General features: G+C 47.4%; 1 protein-coding gene across 1 annotated transcript; it reads right to left on the bottom strand.

Annotated features, from left to right (window-relative positions):
• Positions 1 to 13,506: 13,506 nt before the first annotated feature.
• On the bottom strand, positions 13,507 to 16,592 carry LOC143800110 (uncharacterized). The gene is made up of 4 exons (XM_077281177.1): positions 16,514 to 16,592; positions 14,438 to 14,512; positions 13,958 to 14,037; positions 13,507 to 13,875 (listed from the first exon to the last, which is right to left on the bottom strand). Exons 1-4 carry the CDS (start codon positions 16,590 to 16,592, stop codon positions 13,507 to 13,509), a joined length of 603 nt encoding a protein of 200 aa, XP_077137292.1.
• Between the last annotated feature and the right edge of the window lie 3,944 nt (positions 16,593 to 20,536).

Here is a 20,536-nt window from a genome sequence, read left to right as displayed (position 1 = left end):
GAATGCTGGCTGCAGGGCCTTGCGCTGCGGCGTTGTCATCTCCGTTTGCAGCATCTCGCTTTCCGGCAGGGCCTTGCTTTCTGGCTTCGGAGCGCTGTAACTTCCTTCTTGCTCCGGACCAGACGAGGCTGCCGACAGATGTCTGGTGAGGCTCCCGATGATGGTCTTCTTCCACCCGGCCTCAGTGCTCAGCTGCGTCTGCGGGAGTCGGTGGATCAGCTCGTCCGCTCCGGTCTGCAGGAGGTCAGCGTCAACTATGGAGGTCTGGCTGCGGTGCCTCTCCGGGTAGCTGGGGGAGTCCTCGGCTCCGACCCCACGCTCCGGCTCCGGGCGGCTGGCCATGGCGTCCTCCATGTCGCTGAATTCTTCTTCCTGGTCCTTTTCCCGCTCTCTCCTTCGTGGGCGGTTTCGTTTTCTCTGTCTCTGCCCACCATTGAGGATCAGGAGGCGGATCTCGGCTGCTGACGGACACGTCCTCAAGGGGCCGGAATGTTTAGACTGGGCGACCATTGTCTTTCGCGCTCTTCAGCTTGTTCACGCCCACTTCCACGCCCTTCTTCTTCTCCTGCGCTCTCCTTAGCGCTGTAATGGCGGCGGTTTTGGCGGGAACTTTTGGCGGCAAGTGGCAATCCACAGTCTTTGCAATAAAGTACAGTCCAAGCACAGTAAATCACAGTTCCAAGGCACACATGACCTGATTCTTCAGGCTTAAGTAGATCCTGTTCGTGACGCCAAGTTGTAGCGCCCCCCCACCGCCGCAGGGCCGAGGGGTACCCGGTACCGGGCCTACGAGTCTCTGCTTTTGGAGGTTGTCACGGCGGCTAGGCCCCAGTCCGTGACCCTGCCGTGGGGCGCACAGTGAATAATAGGTGTGGATGTTGGTGGTGCAGTTGTGGGGTGCAGGTCGCGGTAAATAACGAGGACACCAGGTTGCAGTCTCTTTACCTCTTTACTGGAGATCTCTGAGTCCTCAGTCCAGAATACAGTTCACCAGGCTGCGCAAGTCCGGCCGGTCCAATGGCACCTCCAGAGTTCACTTCACAGGTGGAAATCGGTGCCTTCCTTCTTAGCGCTATGTGTTGTAGTCCTTCCCTGCTGTGCTTACGGAAAGTACCCCACAACCGTTGTGTCTGTTTCTTAAGTTCCCTCACAACTCGATTAGATGATGTTCTGCTAATCCTCCGTCCCTCCCTGATGTTCTGGTTGGAACGGCACCCGTTTGACGGGTAGGCTCGGAGCTCTTCCGGGACCCTAGAGTCGCCCCTCTCCACAAGTTGCCCCCCAAGACTGCATAGGTGATTTAGGTGAGACAGCCCGCCTTAGACTGACTGTCCTGCCGCTGTTTGGAGTATTGCTTGAAGCTGAATGTTATAATACTCCCTCGGCGTTCCGGCCACCGGTTGTGCGCCTCAGTAGGATGTTGCCTCGGTCTTACAGCACGACTCCTACTGGTATTCTCCTATCGCTTTGATCTCGTTTCTCACTCAGCACAATCTATCTCGCTTCTGATCCTTCCTTGGGCACCGCCGCTTCCCGGAGCAGGCGCGGTCCCGTTACGTTCGTTCAAGTTGCCAAGCCTCTGTCAGGATCCCACCCCTGACAGAGACCCTACTGTATCTTCCCCTACAACACCCTCTGCCACCAGGTGTTGTCTGGTCCAACCCAGTCAGCTTTCTCTACTAACTTCCTGCCTGACCCCCAGTTTACCCACAATGGTGGGGAGTGGCCTAGTGAATAGAACCCTTAGCTCCCCCCGGAGGCCCGACTGTGAAATGTCTTGGTGTCTGTGATACCTGGTCAGATGAACTCCTTCAGTGCCATCAGACGTACCATAGCTCCCCTTAGTGGCGGAGCCATAGTACTGCAACGACCAGGACTCTGGGGCGCTGCAAACACTTATTGTTACAGGGAACTCAGGTTATTGTGAGGGTAAAAGAGGCATTACTTCTTACTTTCCCCTCTAACACTCTTGAACCCTCCAATCTATTTAAACTCTCCTGCCCGACTAATCCACCTGTCCCCCCGCTATTCCCCGTCCTCTCCCCTCTGTCAATCCCCATTACCCAAAGACTCCAGTTCAAACCCTTACTATGGCATACAAAGCCATCCACAACCTGTCTCCTCCATACATCTGTGACCTCGTCTCCCGGTACTTTCTTGCACGCAACCTCCAATCCTCACAAGATCTCCTTCTCTACTCCCCTCTTATCTCCCCTTCCCACAATCGCATACAAGGTTTCTCTCGTGCATCTCCCCTACTCTGGAACTCTCTACCGCAACATATCAGACTCTCACCTACCATTGAAACCTTCAAAAAGAACCTGAAGACCTAACTCTTCCGACAAGCCTATAACCTGCATTAACCACTGATCGACCAAACTGCTGCATGACCAGCTCTGCCCTCACCTATTGTATCCTCACCCATCCCTTGTAGATTGTGAACCCTCTCGGGCAGGGTCCTCTCTCCTCCTGTACCAGTCGTGACTTGTATTGCTTAAGATTACTGTACTTGTTTTTACTATGTATACCCCTCCTCACATGTAAAGCTCCATGGAATAAATAGCGCATAATTATAAATAACAATAATAATAATAGGGGGAAAAATCTGGGCAATGTTTTGTAGGGCACCTGCAATTGGCATTATTGTATTCTAGAGGGTTTGTTTTACCATTTAGAGCGCACACAGTAGGCGCAGTAATAGGGGCACATACGGCAGCAGCAGCTCAGTATTGGGGTATTAGCAGGATGAAGAGGTTGTGCAGGTTAGGAATAGATGTAGACGGTGTTGGAAGTGTGAGAAGTGAAATGTGTCATTGTTGTAATCTCTGCAGCCGAGTCCTGGCTGGAGAAGTTGTCATGTCGGTCTGGGCCAGATGGAAAAGACGGGAAACGTGAACTATTCCATCAGAAAGAACGTCACTTGTAAGTTACTATCTGTAGCTGTGCTGTAATCACTTATATGTTCCATAGGACTGGTATCTACCACTGACCACACAGCGGTAATATCAATGATGGTCTTTACATAGAGATTATTTTCAGTAACAGCGTGGTCAGCTGCTGAGGTTCTTCTACATCCACTGCTAGGGTGCGCCGCCATAGCTGTAATCAAGGTTACCTGGTTAGGGGCCCACTCAGAAGTTTTGCCCCCCCCCCCGAACCAAAATCCTAGCTATGCCTTTATATTCGGCTTGAAGTGCAGTGCTTACAAGCTCTTTGCTAGAGACTCTATAGCGAGCTAATGTATGAGTTGTTTTTCTAATCTAAAATCTCAGTATTCAGGTTTAAAAATACCGTGTTGGCACTTTGCAATAAATAAGGCTGGTTTCACATTTGCGTTGGGCAGAGCTGTGGAGGGCTGTGTACTTTCTCCACTAAGCCCCGCCCCCTGCCGCATCTCTTCCATTCAGCTCCGCCTACGTCTGCATGCGCCCTGTGTACCTATCTTTAACATTGGGTACGCAGGCCATGCGGATGTATGCGGATGCGTCCGTATGCGTCGTTTTGACGCTGCGCCGACCACAACAAAATGCAACATGCTCTGATCGACGCAATTCGGCGCAGCATCAAAACGATGCATGCAAACGCAGCCCCATACATCCGCTGTTTATAGATGTTCTCCCATCTATATTTTTTAAATGACTGCAAATGTATTAAATGTGTGTATATGTGCATGTAATATAGTGAGAGTGTACTAATATACTCGCCTGCAGCCGCTCTCTCCGGTGTCCAGCGCATTCTGCTCCTCTTCTGTGTGATGTCACCACTGTTCAGACGCCTGGGGTCACACTGTGCTCAGCGTGACCCTGAAATGGCTTTTAGGCCGGGGTCCCACTAGCGTATGGCATCTGATAAAAGAGCATCAGATGCGATACGCTAATGACACTCGGCTCCAGCTCTGCTGCGAGTGGGAGCCGGGTGTCAGTACGTTGTGCTCCAATCCGAGTGTCTGTGCTCTGTGCTCCTATCCACGGTGCTCAGATCAGCTGTGCTCCAATCCGCTGTGCTCCTATACCCTGTGCTCCTAACTGCTGTGCTCCAATCTGCTGTGCTCCGATCAGAGTGGGTGTGCGCTGTGCTCCGATCTGCTGTGCTCCTATCTGCTGAGCTCCTATCTGCTGTGCTCTGATGTGTTGTGTTCCTTCCTATCGCTGTGCTTCTATCACTGTGCTCCTATCTGCTGAGCTCCTATCTGCTGAGCTCCTATCCGCTGTGCTTCTATCCGCTGTGCTCCTACCCGCTGTGCTCCGATCCGCTGGCAGCAGAGAGAATCACAGCATGGTCGCGGAGGAAACAGAGAAATTAGTTTCTCCATCTCCTCTGCTGCCGGCGCTCGCAGAAATCGCACTGCACTCAGGTGATATCCGAGTGCAGTGCGATGTTTCACATGCAGCCATAGCCCTATATGTGTGCGTGCGATCCGAATTCAGCATGTAGTGATTTTTTTTTCGTGTCCGATTGCGATCAGATGGGAGCAAGAAAGAAATGCAAATGAGAATAGAACTATAGGATTAAATTGGTCCGAATTTAATCTGATTGTTAAGCAAATTGCATTCATTCTATTTAATCGCAAGTAGGAATGAGCCCTTACAGTGTAAGTCTATGGAGCATCAGATCTAGGCCCCATGGGCTTCTATTGTAAGAGAGACTCCCGGCTCGTGCAAAGAGTATAGAGAGGTCGGCCAGTCGCAATAGTGGTGACGTCACTGAGAAGAGTAGCAGAATGGGCTGGACACTCACTGGAGAAAGCAGCGGTAGGTGAGTGTATTAATACACTACAGTACATGGAGATTTATATATATAGCGAGAGAGAGAGCGCCCGCTAGAGCAGTGGGGTACCGAAACCGGGTCAGCGGTTATTAAAGGGATGTGTCATGGCAGCAGTGACCCGGTCCATGGCCCTGGGTGTCCAATAAAAGTGTCAATGAAATGAAAGGGGAATAAAGTTTATAGGGGATTTGTTCGTGACACCACCTGTGGTACTCGGCTAGGGATGGCCGACGCTGCTTAAAGAGACCGCAGGGGCTGATGGTGATGCAGCAGAGTTGTTACAGCTCTCCACAGGTAGAGCTTAGCCCCAGGGCAGTGATGGTGTTACATGTGATGATGGATGTTGTGATGCAGGGCAGGTGACGCAGTAATAATTCAGAGGACACAGCAGGGTGCAGTTCCCACACTTTTACTCACGGTTTGAAGTGCAGGTCGGGGCACTAGTTACAGATGACAATGGAGGGCCGGGGAGCCTGGAAGCAACTTAAGATTCACTAAGCCAGATGGGTTTTGAGGCCTCCTTGCTGCGCTGTCCTCTGAGGTCCTTGCTGCCTAAAGCTATGCTCAATCCTCTGTTCCTTAGTGTTCTGAAGTACTTGCCCGTATGGCAGGCAACTTGAGCCAATTGCAGGTGTCGCTCCTTTATGGCGGTTCCGGGCTCTGACATGCTGCTGTGCCTCTGGGTGTTAGATGGGGTCAGGAGACCTGCAGTCTCCTGCCCTCCGGATTTAGCTGCCGGGACTTTAGTACCCATGCAACCACAGACTCTGGTGTCCGGTTTCTTGCACTCAGTACTGGGGTGAGCTTGGTTGGAGCTCCACTCCCCAAGTTCTCTTTTACTGCTCTCCTCTGTTCCAGACACTGACTGACTCACCCCTCCTCCAGGCCAGAACTTATAGAGAAGCTCCCCTGAATCTGGATTTAGAGCTCCCCCTTCTGGTCTGGAGTCAGGAAAGGTGTCGGATGTGAGTGTTATCTAGTCAGGGAAACCCTCCTTGCTTCCAGGCATGACATCACCCCCCTGTGAGGGAGGCAATGCCACTGTGGCAACCGTCTCCTGGCATGCTATTGTAGCGCCCCCACTGCCGCAGGGCCGAGGGGTACCCGGTACCGGGCCTCTGAGTCTCTGCTCTGGGGTTGTCACGGTGGCTAGGCCCAGTCCGTGACCCTGCTGAGGGGCGTACAGTGAACAATAGATATGGATGGTGGTGGTGCTGTAGTGGTGCAGTGTCGGTCGAAGTAAATAACGAGGACACCAGGTTGCAGTCTCTTTACCTCTTTACTGAAGATCTCTGGGTCCTCAGTCCGGAATACGGATCACCAGGCTGCGCAAGTCCGGCCGGTCCAATGGCACCTCCAGAGTTCTCTTCACAGGTGGAAATCTGTGCCTTCCCCCTAGCGCTATGTGTTGTGGTCCTTCCCTGCTGTGCTTACAGAAAGTCCCCACAACTGTTGTGTCTGTTTCTTAAGTTCCCTCACAACTCGATTAGATGATGTTCTGCTAATCCTCCGTCCCTCCCTGATGTTACGGTTGGGACGGCACCCGTTTGACGGGTAGGCTCGGAGCTCTTCCGGGACCCTAGAGTCGCCCCTCTCCACAAGTTGCCCCCCAAGACTGCATAGGTGATTTGAGTGAGACAGCCCGCCTTAGACTGACTGTCCTGCCGCTGTTTAGAGTATTGCTTGAAGCTGAATGTTATAATACTCTCTCGGCGTTCCGGCCACCGGTTGTGCGCCTCAGTAGGATGTTGCCTCGGTCTTACAGCACGACTCCTACTGGTATTCTCCTTGTTGCTTTGATCTCGTTTCTCACTCAGCACAATCTATCTCGCTTCTGATCCTTCCTTGGGCACCGCCGCTATCCTAAGCAGGCACGGTCCCGTTACGTTCGCTCAAATTGCCAAGCCTCTGTCAGGATCCCACCCCTGACAGAGACCCTACTGTATCTTCCCCTGCAACACCCTCTGCCACAAGGTGTTGCCTGGTTCTAACCCAGTCAGCTTTCTGATCTAACTTCCTGCCTGACCCCCAGTTTACCCACTATGGTGGGGAGTGGCCTAGTGAATAGAACCCTTAGCTCCCCCCGGAGGCCCGACTATGAAATGTATTGGTGTCTGTGATACCTGATCAGATGAACTCCTTCAGTGCCATCAGACGTGCCATAGCTCCCCTTAGCGGCGGAGCCACAGTACTGCAACGACCAGGACTCTGGGGCGCTGCACTCCCCCCTGGTTAAACACAGTACTCCGGGACTGGGAAGAAAACAACAATACAAGTTAGCAAAAAGACATACAGTTTTGTTGAGTGCAATAACAATAAGTAAGCTTGAACAGAGCTTCCCTTTATGGGAGGTGAGGACGCTTGAACGTTACAAACATGGTTAACATTATAAATTACAGGCTATAAATAACTCCTGTTACCCAACCGGGTATTCTACTTAGTGCAAACTTTTGAATAATAAGTTAACATTGTCCTTAAGGATGTACACTCTGAATCCGCTAAAGACCTTCTTATAATCACATTATAAGGCAATTTAACTTTTACATTCTCCTTCTTTAAATCTGCAGGACCGCCTGTCCTATCGGCACCAGACCTACTGCCTCTCCTTTCTCACAGGACCGCTCCTTTCAGCCCGAGCCTTCTGTCTTTCAACTACTTTACACAGTATAGAACATAACATTACTTTCAGTTTAAGAGCACCGAGCCATCTCTACATGACTCCTATGAGGACTCAGGGTTTACCTTCTGTCCTCGTTGTCTATCAACATTATCAAACATTTTCTATAGAACATTAAACCTTCTCATTATCTTCCTCACTAACATGCACGCTGGACACTTCGTCTACCCCTACGGGCCCACTGCGTCCTTCTTCTAGCTTTCTCTTTCTTTCAGGGAACATCATCAGCATTTCTTTACAATTAACTAGTTGGATACATATAACTTTTTCTCGCAAACATTATCATCACTTTCTCTTTATCAAAACATTATTGCTATCTCTCAGTCTTAAAGCAATATTACTCTCTTAAGTGCAACACATGAACATCCCCTTTAAGAGGGGACCAAGTCTCTATGAGGTAGCATATCTTCTCAAGCTACCAGTCCGTACTCAGCAAAGGTTCCAGTGTGGTATCTTCACAAAGAGTCCTTTTTGAAGTAAAACCAGTAGGGAGCACCTTTAATAAGGTGCAAACTATTTACAAAAAGTTTGTATCATGCACTGTTCATGATTGCGGCAGTTCTGGAAACTTTGTATAAAAACTCAGAAAAATAAACAAAACAACAGGGATCCCGGGTCAACAAAGGGATCCCTTTAAGAGTTTACCCTGAACGGGTTTAGCAGCAAAATAGTAAAACAGTAACTATATACATACTCATGGTATCGAGGTTTATCCTTCCAAGTCTGGGGGTGGCCTTTGTTTTCCGGCCGATGCAGCACCTGTACTGGTAGTTGGTCTCTCAGATGCCATCAGATCAGCCGGTGTCTGGATTTGAAGGCTAATCCTGCTTGCAAGTTCAGTGGCCGCAACAAGGCGTACGGTGGTGATAGTAACAAGATCTGGCAAATCAGGCTCAGTCATGATCGGGGCAACAGGTGATGCTCCCTCAGGCTCACACCGTCGGACGTTCCGAGCGCACCACCCTTGTGCGTTCCGGTGGCGGGTGTAGGTCACCTGATCCCCCCTTTGCAATGGATCCCCATCTCGGCTGCAGCAGGGAGTTTTCACGTTGTAACTAGTAACAAAGACGTCAGTTGGTAGTCCCGGTTCCTGTATGGAGCCCCATCCCCTCTTCGGGTGGTAGGCCAGCACAGTTCCCCGCTTTACCACGTCTTTCCTGCCGTGCGCAGACTTTCTACGTTGTGTATCATGTTGTTCAGCCTCGTCTCGATCCTTCCAGTGGTGGATTAGACATTGCTTATATTGCTCCCAAGTGAGCACGGCAAGGGTGAGGCCGTCCTCCCGGGCTCCATCCGGCCCGGTCCAGGGGGTGTCCCACCGGAGGATCACCCCGTCTGGGCCCACATATATGGGTTCTCCCATCTTGGTTGGTAGCGGAGGCACTAGCTTCCCCATCGTGTTAGAGGTGAGGATCACCCGCTCCACCGAGAAGAAACGATTATTGCTGGGGTGAGGAGCGCTCACAGGAGCGGGATCGGTCAGGGGAACCGGATCGGTCAGGGGCGCAGAATCGGCCGGGGGAGTAGGGGTGCTGTCCATACCTGCGCCTGATGTGATTCCACCGATGTCGATCTGTTCCGTTGACAAGGACACTGGAGTCGGCTGCAGCCCGGACCGCGGCTCTTCTGGAGTCGCCTCTTGATGTGGTTCCGCCCTCCATGGCTCCGTGGCTGGGATAGGTAGGCTCGGCTCCTCCACTGGCGGCTCCAAGGAGTTCAGTTCCCCCACCGGCGGTGGACGCGAGTCTGCCTCTGATGGGTGAGGGCAAGCCGGGATCACCTCGCCATTGCCCGGGCACTTGCTGCTCATCATCGCTGTCTGGCATTCGGCGGCAACGCATGCACCTGGCTCCGCCATTTCTCCGAGGTCGGGCTCCTTCTTCACCTCGTTCCCGCCGTTGCAAGTCAGGGGGCGGTTCTCCCCTGTTGCTGGGTAGGTCATCTTCTCGCAGCAGGAGTCTGAGGGGGCGGTCGCTACTTCTCGCGCCACTTCTGTAGTCTCCTCCCATGGCACACCCCTCTTCTTCCTCTGCGCTCCCTGTGACGCTGCAATGGTGGCGACTTTTGGCGGGAACTTTTGGCGGCAAGTGACAACACACAGTCTTTGCAATAAAGTACAATCCAAGCACAATAAATCACAGTTCCAAGGCACACATGACCTGATTCCTCAGGCTTAAGTAGATCCTGTTCGTGACGCCAAAATTGTAGCGCCCCCACTGCCGCAGGGCCGAGGGGTACCCGGTACCGGGCCTCTGAGTCTCTGCTCTGGGGTTGTCACGGTGGCTAGGCCCGGTCCGTGACCCTGCTGAGGGGCGTACAGTGAACAATAGATATGGATGGTGGTGGTGCTGTAGTGGTGCAGTGTCGGTCGAAGTAAATAACGAGGACACCAGGTTGCAGTCTCTTTACTGAAGATCTCTGGGTCCTCAGTCCGGAATACGGATCACCAGGCTGCGCAAGTCCGGCCGGTCCAATGGCACCTCCAGAGTTCTCTTCACAGGTGGAAATCTGTGCCTTCCCCCTAGCGCTATGTGTTGTGGTCCTTCCCTGCTGTGCTTACAGAAAGTCCCCACAACTGTTGTGTCTGTTTCTTAAGTTCCCTCACAACTCGATTAGATGATGTTCTGCTAATCCTCCGTCCCTCCCTGATGTTACGGTTGGGACGGCACCCGTTTGACGGGTAGGCTCGGAGCTCTTCCGGGACCCTAGAGTCGCCCCTCTCCACAAGTTGCCCCCCAAGACTGCATAGGTGATTTGAGTGAGACAGCCCGCCTTAGACTGACTGTCCTGCCGCTGTTTAGAGTATTGCTTGAAGCTGAATGTTATAATACTCTCTCGGCGTTCCGGCCACCGGTTGTGCGCCTCAGTAGGATGTTGCCTCGGTCTTACAGCACGACTCCTACTGGTATTCTCCTTGTTGCTTTGATCTCGTTTCTCACTCAGCACAATCTATCTCGCTTCTGATCCTTCCTTGGGCACCGCCGCTATCCTAAGCAGGCACGGTCCCGTTACGTTCGCTCAAATTGCCAAGCCTCTGTCAGGATCCCACCCCTGACAGAGACCCTACTGTATCTTCCCCTGCAACACCCTCTGCCACAAGGTGTTGCCTGGTTCTAACCCAGTCAGCTTTCTGATCTAACTTCCTGCCTGACCCCCAGTTTACCCACTATGGTGGGGAGTGGCCTAGTGAATAGAACCCTTAGCTCCCCCCGGAGGCCCGACTATGAAATGTATTGGTGTCTGTGATACCTGATCAGATGAACTCCTTCAGTGCCATCAGACGTGCCATAGCTCCCCTTAGCGGCGGAGCCACAGTACTGCAACGACCAGGACTCTGGGGCGCTGCACTATATATATATATATATATATATATATATATATATATCTTATTTAATTTCAAAAGCATCACATGTGGTGTCTGAAGCAAAGGAGCTGATTTTTGTTTTTTGGATTCAATATTCACCTCACATTTTTATTATCTTGTACGTTGCTCAGACCGGGGAGGGATGAAAGTCAGACAACGGGTCAATTATTATCTTTATTACATTTAATGGTGGACACTGAGTGATGGTGAAAAGCCGCAGAGGACTGAGAGCAGAAAAGGCAAAGGGGCTTCCTCTTCTCTACAGGAAAAACCAGACTGGGACCAACATACAAGCTTACGTCGGAAGGAGAGAAAAGTGTTAAGCTTCTTACACAGAGGCAATGATGAGGAGCTAAGTACATTTTATTACTCAATGATCCTGCTCCACTCATTCCCTATGTGGTATCCAAGTGCTGAGCTCGGCTTTTTTCTGGCAGCCCCATAGAATGAATGGAGCTTCAGATGGTTCCTGACTTTCAGCTCCTTTCTAACAGGACACAGGTTCCTCAATCTGAGGATGGTGCAGGTTCCAGCGGTCGGAACCCACCAAGCAGTAAGTTACGGCATCACCTCGCCTGTGAATAGGTGATAACTTGTTTTCATTGGACATCCCCTGTAAGGAATGGAGCATGCTAGCAGTGAAGGAGGGAGGAAGCACTGGGTACAAGGCAAATGTTACTATTGGAGGCTGTATTAGGGCATGTGAGTAGCAGACACTTCATCAGGATGACTTCGCCCCCACATGACTCTGACTGGTGTCAAAATAAACCTTAATTAGGACCCCGACTGCCATAGAAAATCCACAGCACTGTGATTGCGCCTCCCTCTCCTTCTCTCTACACCACCTAGGTGCTGCGGTTGCTACTGACTGTGGTGTAAAAGGGCTTAAGCTGCCAGGATCAGGGCTAGCTCCACTGCCGGCAGCTGGGGCAGAAGCGGGTTGTATAATACACCAGTACGACTGCTGCACATCTCGTAGGTGCCCTGACAGCACCAGCCTGATGAAAATGTGCATTATAGCGTGGGTTCTGGAACCTGACTGCGATGTACTGTACATGTTAGATGTTTCTTGGGAACCAATATAAGTAATCAGTATAAGCAGTTTTATCCTTAAAGGTAATCTGTCAGCATGTTTTGTTATGTAATCTGAGAGCAGCATGATGTAGGAGAAGAGAGTCTGATTCCGGTGATGTGTCAATTAATGGGCTGTGTTTTGCTGCTTCAATACAATCAGTGTTTTCTCAGCAGAACATTATCACTACAGGACTAGGTGTCTCGTGTCTCCTAGTCCAACCACTGTCCCCGACACTGATTAGCAGCTTTCTGTCAATATACAGTGTACACAGTAAGCAGTCTATTAGTGGTGTGGACGGGGTTATACACAGCTCAACATCTGAGCTCTGCTAGATCTGTTGAAGAGAAAACTGTGATTCTATCCCAACTGCTGCACCTAGAAAACTAAGTGATACATTGCTGGAATCAGAATGTCTGTCCCTACATCATGGTGCTGTCAGATTGCATAGCAAAAACTTGTTGACGGATTCCCTTTAAGGCCCAGTTGTAACGTCACTGTAGCACTATCACTAGATGTGACCTCCCTATACCGGTATACCTGCTGCTGTGATTCTGCAGAAGTGTTATTCACAAAACTGCTGTATACATGTACATCTCCTGAATGGTATTACTGCATATCTTCTATAGATATAAAAGTGAGGTTCTTAGCGCACATTTTGAGCAAATTGTGCGAGCCCATCTGCCAACGACAAGGCGACCTCTTCAGATGGGACCTACACTAACCTAACACTAACTTATTAACTAACGGGATTCTGCCTCACAAATCTGTTATTATTATTACTACACTTTTTATTATTTATTAAAAATGTACCTTTTATCATTTACTTTTTGATTTATTAGTTTTATCATTTTTATTACTCTTGTGACTCTAATAATGATATTACTAAGGTCCCTATGTCTAAAGCTTTTGATCCAGAAGAAGGCAAAAACCCCAAGACACATTCAGCCAATTTGTGTCACTGGGGAAAAATTCCTTCTCGACCCCGGGAAAAGGCGATCAGTCCTAGAACCCTGGATCAAACCTAATTATGTTATTACTAGGTATCTAACTAATATTAGGGTGCTAATTCTACCACTACTATAGTTATTATTATAATGTATAGGGGTTTGTTCTTTTTATAGATTTTATCTCTATTATTTATGTCCTGCTATCTTATTACAGTACTATTCTAACTTTTCTATAACTATTTCACATTACGGTACTAATTGAGCTATGACTATAATTATTGTAATTTTAGGTTCTTGTCTTTTTATAGCTATAACTATTTTATATTCTATAATTAATACTGCTATTTTATAAATGTATTATTCTATCTTTTCTATTAACATTAATACTACCTTATTCTGACACTGTTGATCCAGAAGAAGGCAAAAACCCCAGGACACATTCAGCCAATTTGTGTCACATGGGGAAAAATTCCTTCTTGACCCCGAGAAAAGGCGATCAGTCCTAGAACCCTGGATCACACTGCTATTCCACCTACTACTATTACTATTGCTATTTTATTACTATTTTATGACTTTCTTATTATCACTAATCTAATTACTCTTATTAGTCTAATACTGATATATTGTCCCTATATTACTATTATGCTGCTATTATTATTTCTAGTGTTTTTTATACTTACCGGCCGATAATGCCAATGTATCGGCAGAGGGGTCCCAGCAGGATGGTCCACATGATGTTCTTCCATGTCATGGGAGAGGCTTGGCTGACTTGGTGGTGGAAGTTGTGCGGCCTGGTCCTGCTTCTTCGTGTGCTGCTTCTCGGGAGCCTAATGTCCAGTTTGATCTTCTTTGCCGCCATCTCATCTTCTTCCTTCTCTTCTTTCTCGTCCTCCTCCTCGTCCAGATAGGCCAGCATTTCTCTCAGCGTCACTTCTTCTTCCCTCTTCCTTTCCTCCCTGGCTCGGATGCTTATGGGTGGAGCAGGCCGTTCTTCATCCCTTACAGCAAACCTTCTCTGGGCTTCTGGGTTGGTTGGCATGAGGCGCTAGGAAGAGCAGAGATGAAGTTAGAAGGATGACTAGGAATATCCGAGTACATAACTACCTGTACTTAGTTTTCTCACTGACCTCCTTCTTGTAGAGGGGTGACGGGAGAAGCTTGATACAATACGCCAGTCTTCTCAGTTGCTCCTCAGGTGTGACGTAAACTGGAGAAAACACAACCAGATATTAGAATCAATCCTAACCGTACAAAGAGGATGTGATAGAGCGCCACTGCTGAAATGTACTAAGCGACACTCAGGAAATAAGCGTAAAAGAGCTACAAACTTGTATTTACGACTGTCAGAAGGAGCTCACTGATAGATTCTCAGTTAGTTAATTCTGCAGCCAGCAATAGATGGCAGAGCTCACAGATAATAGGAAGCAAATAATGGAAATTGTTTAATAAAACTCCACTGCAAAAATTATTTTTACCACAAAATACACGCTTTTAAGTAAAAACAAAAATGCCCCCAAAGATAGACAACCCCTATAAAGTAAAGCTCCAGATGCCCATCCAACAGCAGTGTAGAGAACGGTCAGTTATCACAGACTGATGGAAGCTACCTGATCCAGCGCTGGCAGAATACCCGGTCCACATGGTGACCGCTGATATCTTCTCTGAGAAAATGTATCCAAATCCTATAAGACATCAGGAATAGTCAGCAGGGGTTTAGGTAATTGATTCATATTTATTTTATCATATATTCAGGGGCAGGGAAGGGCAACATTGGGAAATATATGGGATATATTGGCGGTTACATATGTGAGCTTCATTACAGGGGTATTTTCAGTTGGAACAAGTTATCGCCTTATACATGGGATCGGTGATGACTTATAGATCAGTGATGACTTATAGATCAGTGGGGTCCGTCCGCTGGAAATTCATCACCAGAACTTTTATCCCCATTAGAAGGTAGAGGAGGCGCACATGCTCCCCTGCTGCTCCATTCATCCTCTCTGGGACCTGCACGAGCGGTTCTCGTTGCTCTCTGGCAGTCCCGGTGGTCGGGGGAGGTACTGCCGCTGCCCTCTAATGGGATACCAGTGCCCTGTTCTGGTTATTGCTGCGGTTCCCAGTGGTCGGACTCTGATCTTATCCCGCAGACAGGTGATAACTTGTCCCAATGGGATCACCCCTTTAGTATGTGGTATATATGGAGGACGGGATATCATGCAGAGTACTAGTAATACTACACTGCGGGCCATCATGTGTGTGTGCAGATCGGAGGGTAAATATCGGGATCTTGTCTCTGGATCGATCCAGATGGGAGAGGTCACGAGTTCCGGCCTCACCCACTGATATCTCACCACATCATGTGTTGGGGAAATAATAACTTGGTAATGATCAGATTTATCAGAAAGTGTCAGTTGTGGTCTGTGAGTGCGTGTGATGGATGTGGGGTCTGTCCGGTGCATTATCTCACGTGTTATACCTGGAATCTCGCACTGACTGCAGGTGTCTGTCTTCACACTCGGATGAGATGTAACAAACTGACTTTATTTTTCAAATTCAAACTGAGCAATTCTACTGGTTGTTGATGACTGCAGTTACCATGGTGACAGAAGTATCTGAAAATTTAAAGGGACAGGACACTGTTATAGTGCTATACTACATTTTACTATAAAGTTCATCAAATACTGGATATTACGTGGCTCTGTTCATATAATGTGGGGCGCAAATATATCTTCATAATTTACATAGATTGATTTAGAGGATCTGCAGAGATATATGGGGGTACAATAACTTGTGCTGAAAATTGAATGTGTATAAAGAAGGATGATTACGTAATTAATGCAAAAAGGAAGAACGTGATCTCTAGCGACAAAATATCAAGGTGAAAAATGTTGTACCGCTCTGGCAAAAATTAAGATTTTCAATTTGTCTGATTTTTCTCTTTGTAGGTACTGTATATTTTTGAGTAAAATATAAATTGTTCTTTTAGTCTATAAACTACTCACAACATGTCTCCGAAGTTCCAGGCAATAAATTTTGTATTTATTTTCTGAAAATGAGAAATGGTCAAAATAACAAAAAAAATGCATTGCTTGCAGACCTGAAATAATGCAAAAAAAAACAAGTTCATAATCATTTAGAAGAGATTTGATGTGGTGGTCCTTCATCCCCAGATCATCACCGATCCTCCACCAAATTTCACAGTGGGTGCAAGACACTGTGGCTTGTACGCCTCTCGAGGTCTCCATCTAACCATTAGATGACCAGGTGTTGGGCAAAGCTGAAAATTAGACTCATCAGAGAAGATTACCTTACTCCAATCCTCTATGGTCCAATCCTTATGGTTTTTGGCAACCTTCAACCTGGCTCTCCTTTGCTTCAAATTGATAAAATACTTTTTTCTAGCGTTAAATGACTTGAGCCCTGCCTCCAGGAACCTGTTACAAACTGTTCTTGCCGTGCACTTCACCCCAGCTGCCATTTGCCATTCCTTTTGCAGATCACTTGATGTCATCCTGCGGTTGCTGAGTGACATTCAAATAAGATGACGTCATCCCGGTCAGGGGAGAGTCATTTTCGGCCTCTGCCAGTCTGTAGCTTTGTTGTCCCCAATGTCTGCTGCTTGACCTTGTTGTAATGGACTGCCCTCTGAGAAATTTTAAGGATAGAGTCAACATGACGCTCACTGTGTCCATCTGTTAGTAAAACCAGGATTGAGCTCTTCTTTTCCTCACTCAAGACTTTTCTTTTCAACTCCTTTGTCATGGTTCAAAGTCATTTTTTCACTCCTATTACTTTTGCGATATTACTAGCACTTGTAAGGCTATGTGCACACGTTCAGGATTTATTGCAGAAAATTCCTGAGAAAAACCTGAAATTTTCTGCAAGAAATCTGCATGCGTTTTTGGCGCGTTTTTACCGCGTTTTCATGCGTTTTTGGTGCGTTTTTTTCCGGACATTTCCCAATGCATTTTATAGTGGGAAATCTGCAAAAAAACACAAAATTAATGAACATGCTGCGTTTTTTACCACGATGCGTTTTTTCGCGGAAAAAAAACGCATCATGTGCACAAAATTTGCAGAATTCATTCTAAATGATGGGATGCTTAATGTATGCGTTTTTTGGCAGTTTTATAGCGTTTTTATAGCAAAAAAGCGTGAAAAAATGCGAAAAATCAGCAACGTGTGCACACAGCCTTATGCCATCCAGCTTGTCCTATTGCAAGAGGATTGTGCACACCACAGCAGTGTGTTTTATATTTTCCTTAGTTCAATAAGATTTGGTTTAGGTGATCACCTAATCAGAAGCACATTAAGTTGAATGAGGTGTACTCTGGTTGGAATTCAACTGACACTGGAATGGAATGGCTGTCAGACATGTAGAGAAGCTGATTTTTATAAAACTGTGCAGTGGTCTCTTAATTTTTGTCAGAGCTGTATATAAAAGTAGCTTTTAGAAATTATATATTAAGCTTTTAACATAATAAGACAAATGTGCTGACCACCCTTAGAAATAGACCAACGCGTTTCAGGTAGGAGCCTAATCATGGAGCCACACACCAGTTAGGAGCCACACACCATGAATAAGGCTCCTACCTGAAATGCGTTGGTCTATTTTACATGGCTTTCTAAAGGTGGCCAGCACATCCGTCTTATGTTTGGAATAATACAAGCTAGTTTTTATATATGACATTTTTCACCTTGATATTTTGTCGCTGGAGATCACTTTCTTCTTTCTTGCATCTGATGATCATGTCCGAGACTGGGATGGCCCCGTGCGAACTGCCTCTATCCTATAAGGTGCACCTGGACGTGGTGAGCTGACTTTCCATATTCCGCTTCCTTCCTTGTGTCTATAATGTAATTAATGGTCCTAAGATTGTGGTTTTATGTTCACTACAAATCTAAATATTGATCACAAGCCACTGGGAGAGATTTATCAGCGAAATGTGACAGAATTCTGTAGTTATGTGCAGCAAAATCTGTATTTCATGATTTGCTTCCCGTGTTTTAAACCCTTTCTGCGCCTTGTCTGACAAGAGGCGTGGCTTATATGAGAGGGGTGTGGCTTATATGAGAGGGGAGGGGTCTAACATTCTGTTCCAGAAATTTCACCAAAAGTGTAGCTCACAATTCTGGCACAAAATAAGCCAATAACTAACTAGGTGATGTAAATCTGGACAAGATGGTCTAAAAATGTGGCAGATTTATCAAATGCAGCTGCAAGAGGAAAGTGACCGGCCCCACACTGATTCTTCACAACTCTTACAGTTGCAACATTCTTAGGCTACGTTCACATTTGCGTTGTGCGCCGCAGCGTCGGCGACGCAACGCACAACGCAAACAAAACCGCAACAAAACGCACGCTAAAACGCTGCGTTTTGCGACGCATGCGTCCTTTTTGGCCTAAAGTTGGACGCAAAAAAAATGCAACTTGTTGCGTTCTCTGCGCCCAACGCTTGCGGCCATGCGTAGCAAAACACAGCACAACGCATGTCCATGCGCCCCCATGTTAAATATAGGGGCGCATGACGCGGCGACGCTGCGGTGCCCGACGGTGCGGCGCCGAACGCTAATGTGAACGTAGACTTACTAAGCGGAGTCGCTGGAGGTGACAGGTGGACAACCCCTGAATGGAATAATGGGCCACATTGCCAACATGGTCTATTCACTAGGAATCATTTCAGTATAATATCAGTCAATATTTAAAGGAAAAAAAACTTTTCAGCAACTCCTAACACACGGAAGTAAGAGCAAGGTGCTGCTCCTGCATTATACAACGTGTGCACTAAGGTATAAGGAAACATTGAATATGAGATAAGAGGTATCGTTTCTCCTTGTGAAGAGTCACATGCCAAACATGCCGAGATGAGGAGACTTTCATGCTGCAATGCTCCTCTGGGAAGTATGCAAATTGTCTCTTCAGAGAGGAAGAGGACTAGAACACTAGTGCCACCTATAGGAATTAGCAATCCTAGAAGTCAATGTTGACCCTTTAATGAGCCTCGTTACATGATTTGGGATAAAAGCCAAAACCAGAATCTCAATTTGCAGGCACTGTGTTTTGGGGTATTGCCCCTCGTCAGTGCAAAGTGTGAGAGGCGTCTGACCGGGTTCCAATGGTCTCCTCATATCGGCATGCTTGAGATGTCACTCTCTACAAGGAGAAACGATACCCCTTGTATCCCGGTCAGATGCCTCTCACAGCCAATCCAGATCTCACACCTTGCACTGATTAGGGGCAGTACCCGGAACACAGTGTCGGCAAATTTAGATTCTATGTAATCCAAAGGCGGACTTAGATCAATTTAGCCGCAGGAAGAGAACCATATAAAAATGCACTATAAATAAATCTTTGTCATTAATAGATAAAAACAACAAGGCCAAGCAATATCAGAAAAACTATGTATCCAGGAGAATGATCGGTTCACACTGCAACAAATAATATCATCATATTTCCATGACTCTATAAAAAGGTCCGATTTGTGTACTCAAAGGAAATCCCCATCTATTATTGTTATCCTCTACTGCAGATATGTAAGGGTAATGCTAATACATACTAAGTTTCCCCTATCCACAATAGGAAGATACGGCCCTCATAAGTTGGCACACATGGCCTCATAGAAACCATTCATACAATAAAAACACAAAATGCTTTAATTGTGGATAAAAATGGCCGTGTAGTTTATTTAGGGTTACATAAATTAATTAATCACCAATAAATAAACTCCATAAATTATAAAACCAAAGTACCAAACTTTTCCAATAAACCAATCCACCCAGACATGGGTGATTTTCCCACAAGTAAACTACACGACAGTAAAATTACAAAAATTCAGGGGAGGGAGGGTGGGGTCTTCTTTATCTTCTTCCGCTGACAGAATGACCAGATACCACAAAACAGGTGTTTATATGTTCAAAAAAAGAGCGGCAAAGCTGCTAACAGCCAATAGAAAACCGTTACAATAGGCACCAAACATACCAGAAAAAACTGGATAAAACCAGTTTCACACTTTCAGAGATGACTGACCTGACCTTTATTTGACCTTTCTTCTGACAGAAAGCCATATTAAATGACAGGGTCCATGAGGCCATGAGACCCCCCGCTATATTTCTTTCAGGTTTACGCGGGGGGGCTAACATGACCATAATATCCAAAGTAAAGCTAATACCTTAAGGGATGAATCCCCAGGCAGACCCAGTGGTGCAGAATGGGAACTGATCAATCGTTCCTCGTGCGCCCCGACGCGCGTTTCGCCCTAAGCTTCTTCCGGGGGCGTGACATTGTGAGGAACGTGTGGTTTCTTATGTGATGCACAGCCAATGGAAATGCTGTCTGTCAATAACGGGGCGGAAGTAATCAGAATGCTTTCCTAGCTCAACGGCGCATGCAGCTTCCGCCCTGCTCCTGTCGTAATATATTATATATATATATTCAATGCGCCTTCCCCAAGTCCAATACTGCAATATAGGTCACTTTCTCTCATAAAGGATAAAAGGCACTGCTTCTTTATGGTTTCCGTGCAGTGCGCATGCGCGGTACGTCCTAGCTCCTAGCATTTCTGAAGGTGCTCGCATCTGGTTATGCTTGCGTTCCACTCAGTATTCCAGGGAGCGCCTGCTCAGAAATGTATATTACTACAGGAGCAGGGCGGAAGCTGCATGCGCCATTGCCTGGGGATTCATCCCTTAAGGTATTAACTGTACTT

This window comes from Ranitomeya variabilis, chromosome 1 (assembly GCF_051348905.1).
Source record: "Ranitomeya variabilis isolate aRanVar5 chromosome 1, aRanVar5.hap1, whole genome shotgun sequence".
Classification (NCBI taxonomy): domain Eukaryota; kingdom Metazoa; phylum Chordata; class Amphibia; order Anura; family Dendrobatidae; genus Ranitomeya; species Ranitomeya variabilis.
Note: the sequence above shows the minus strand (reverse complement) of the source record. Positions and strands in the feature narration are given on the sequence as shown.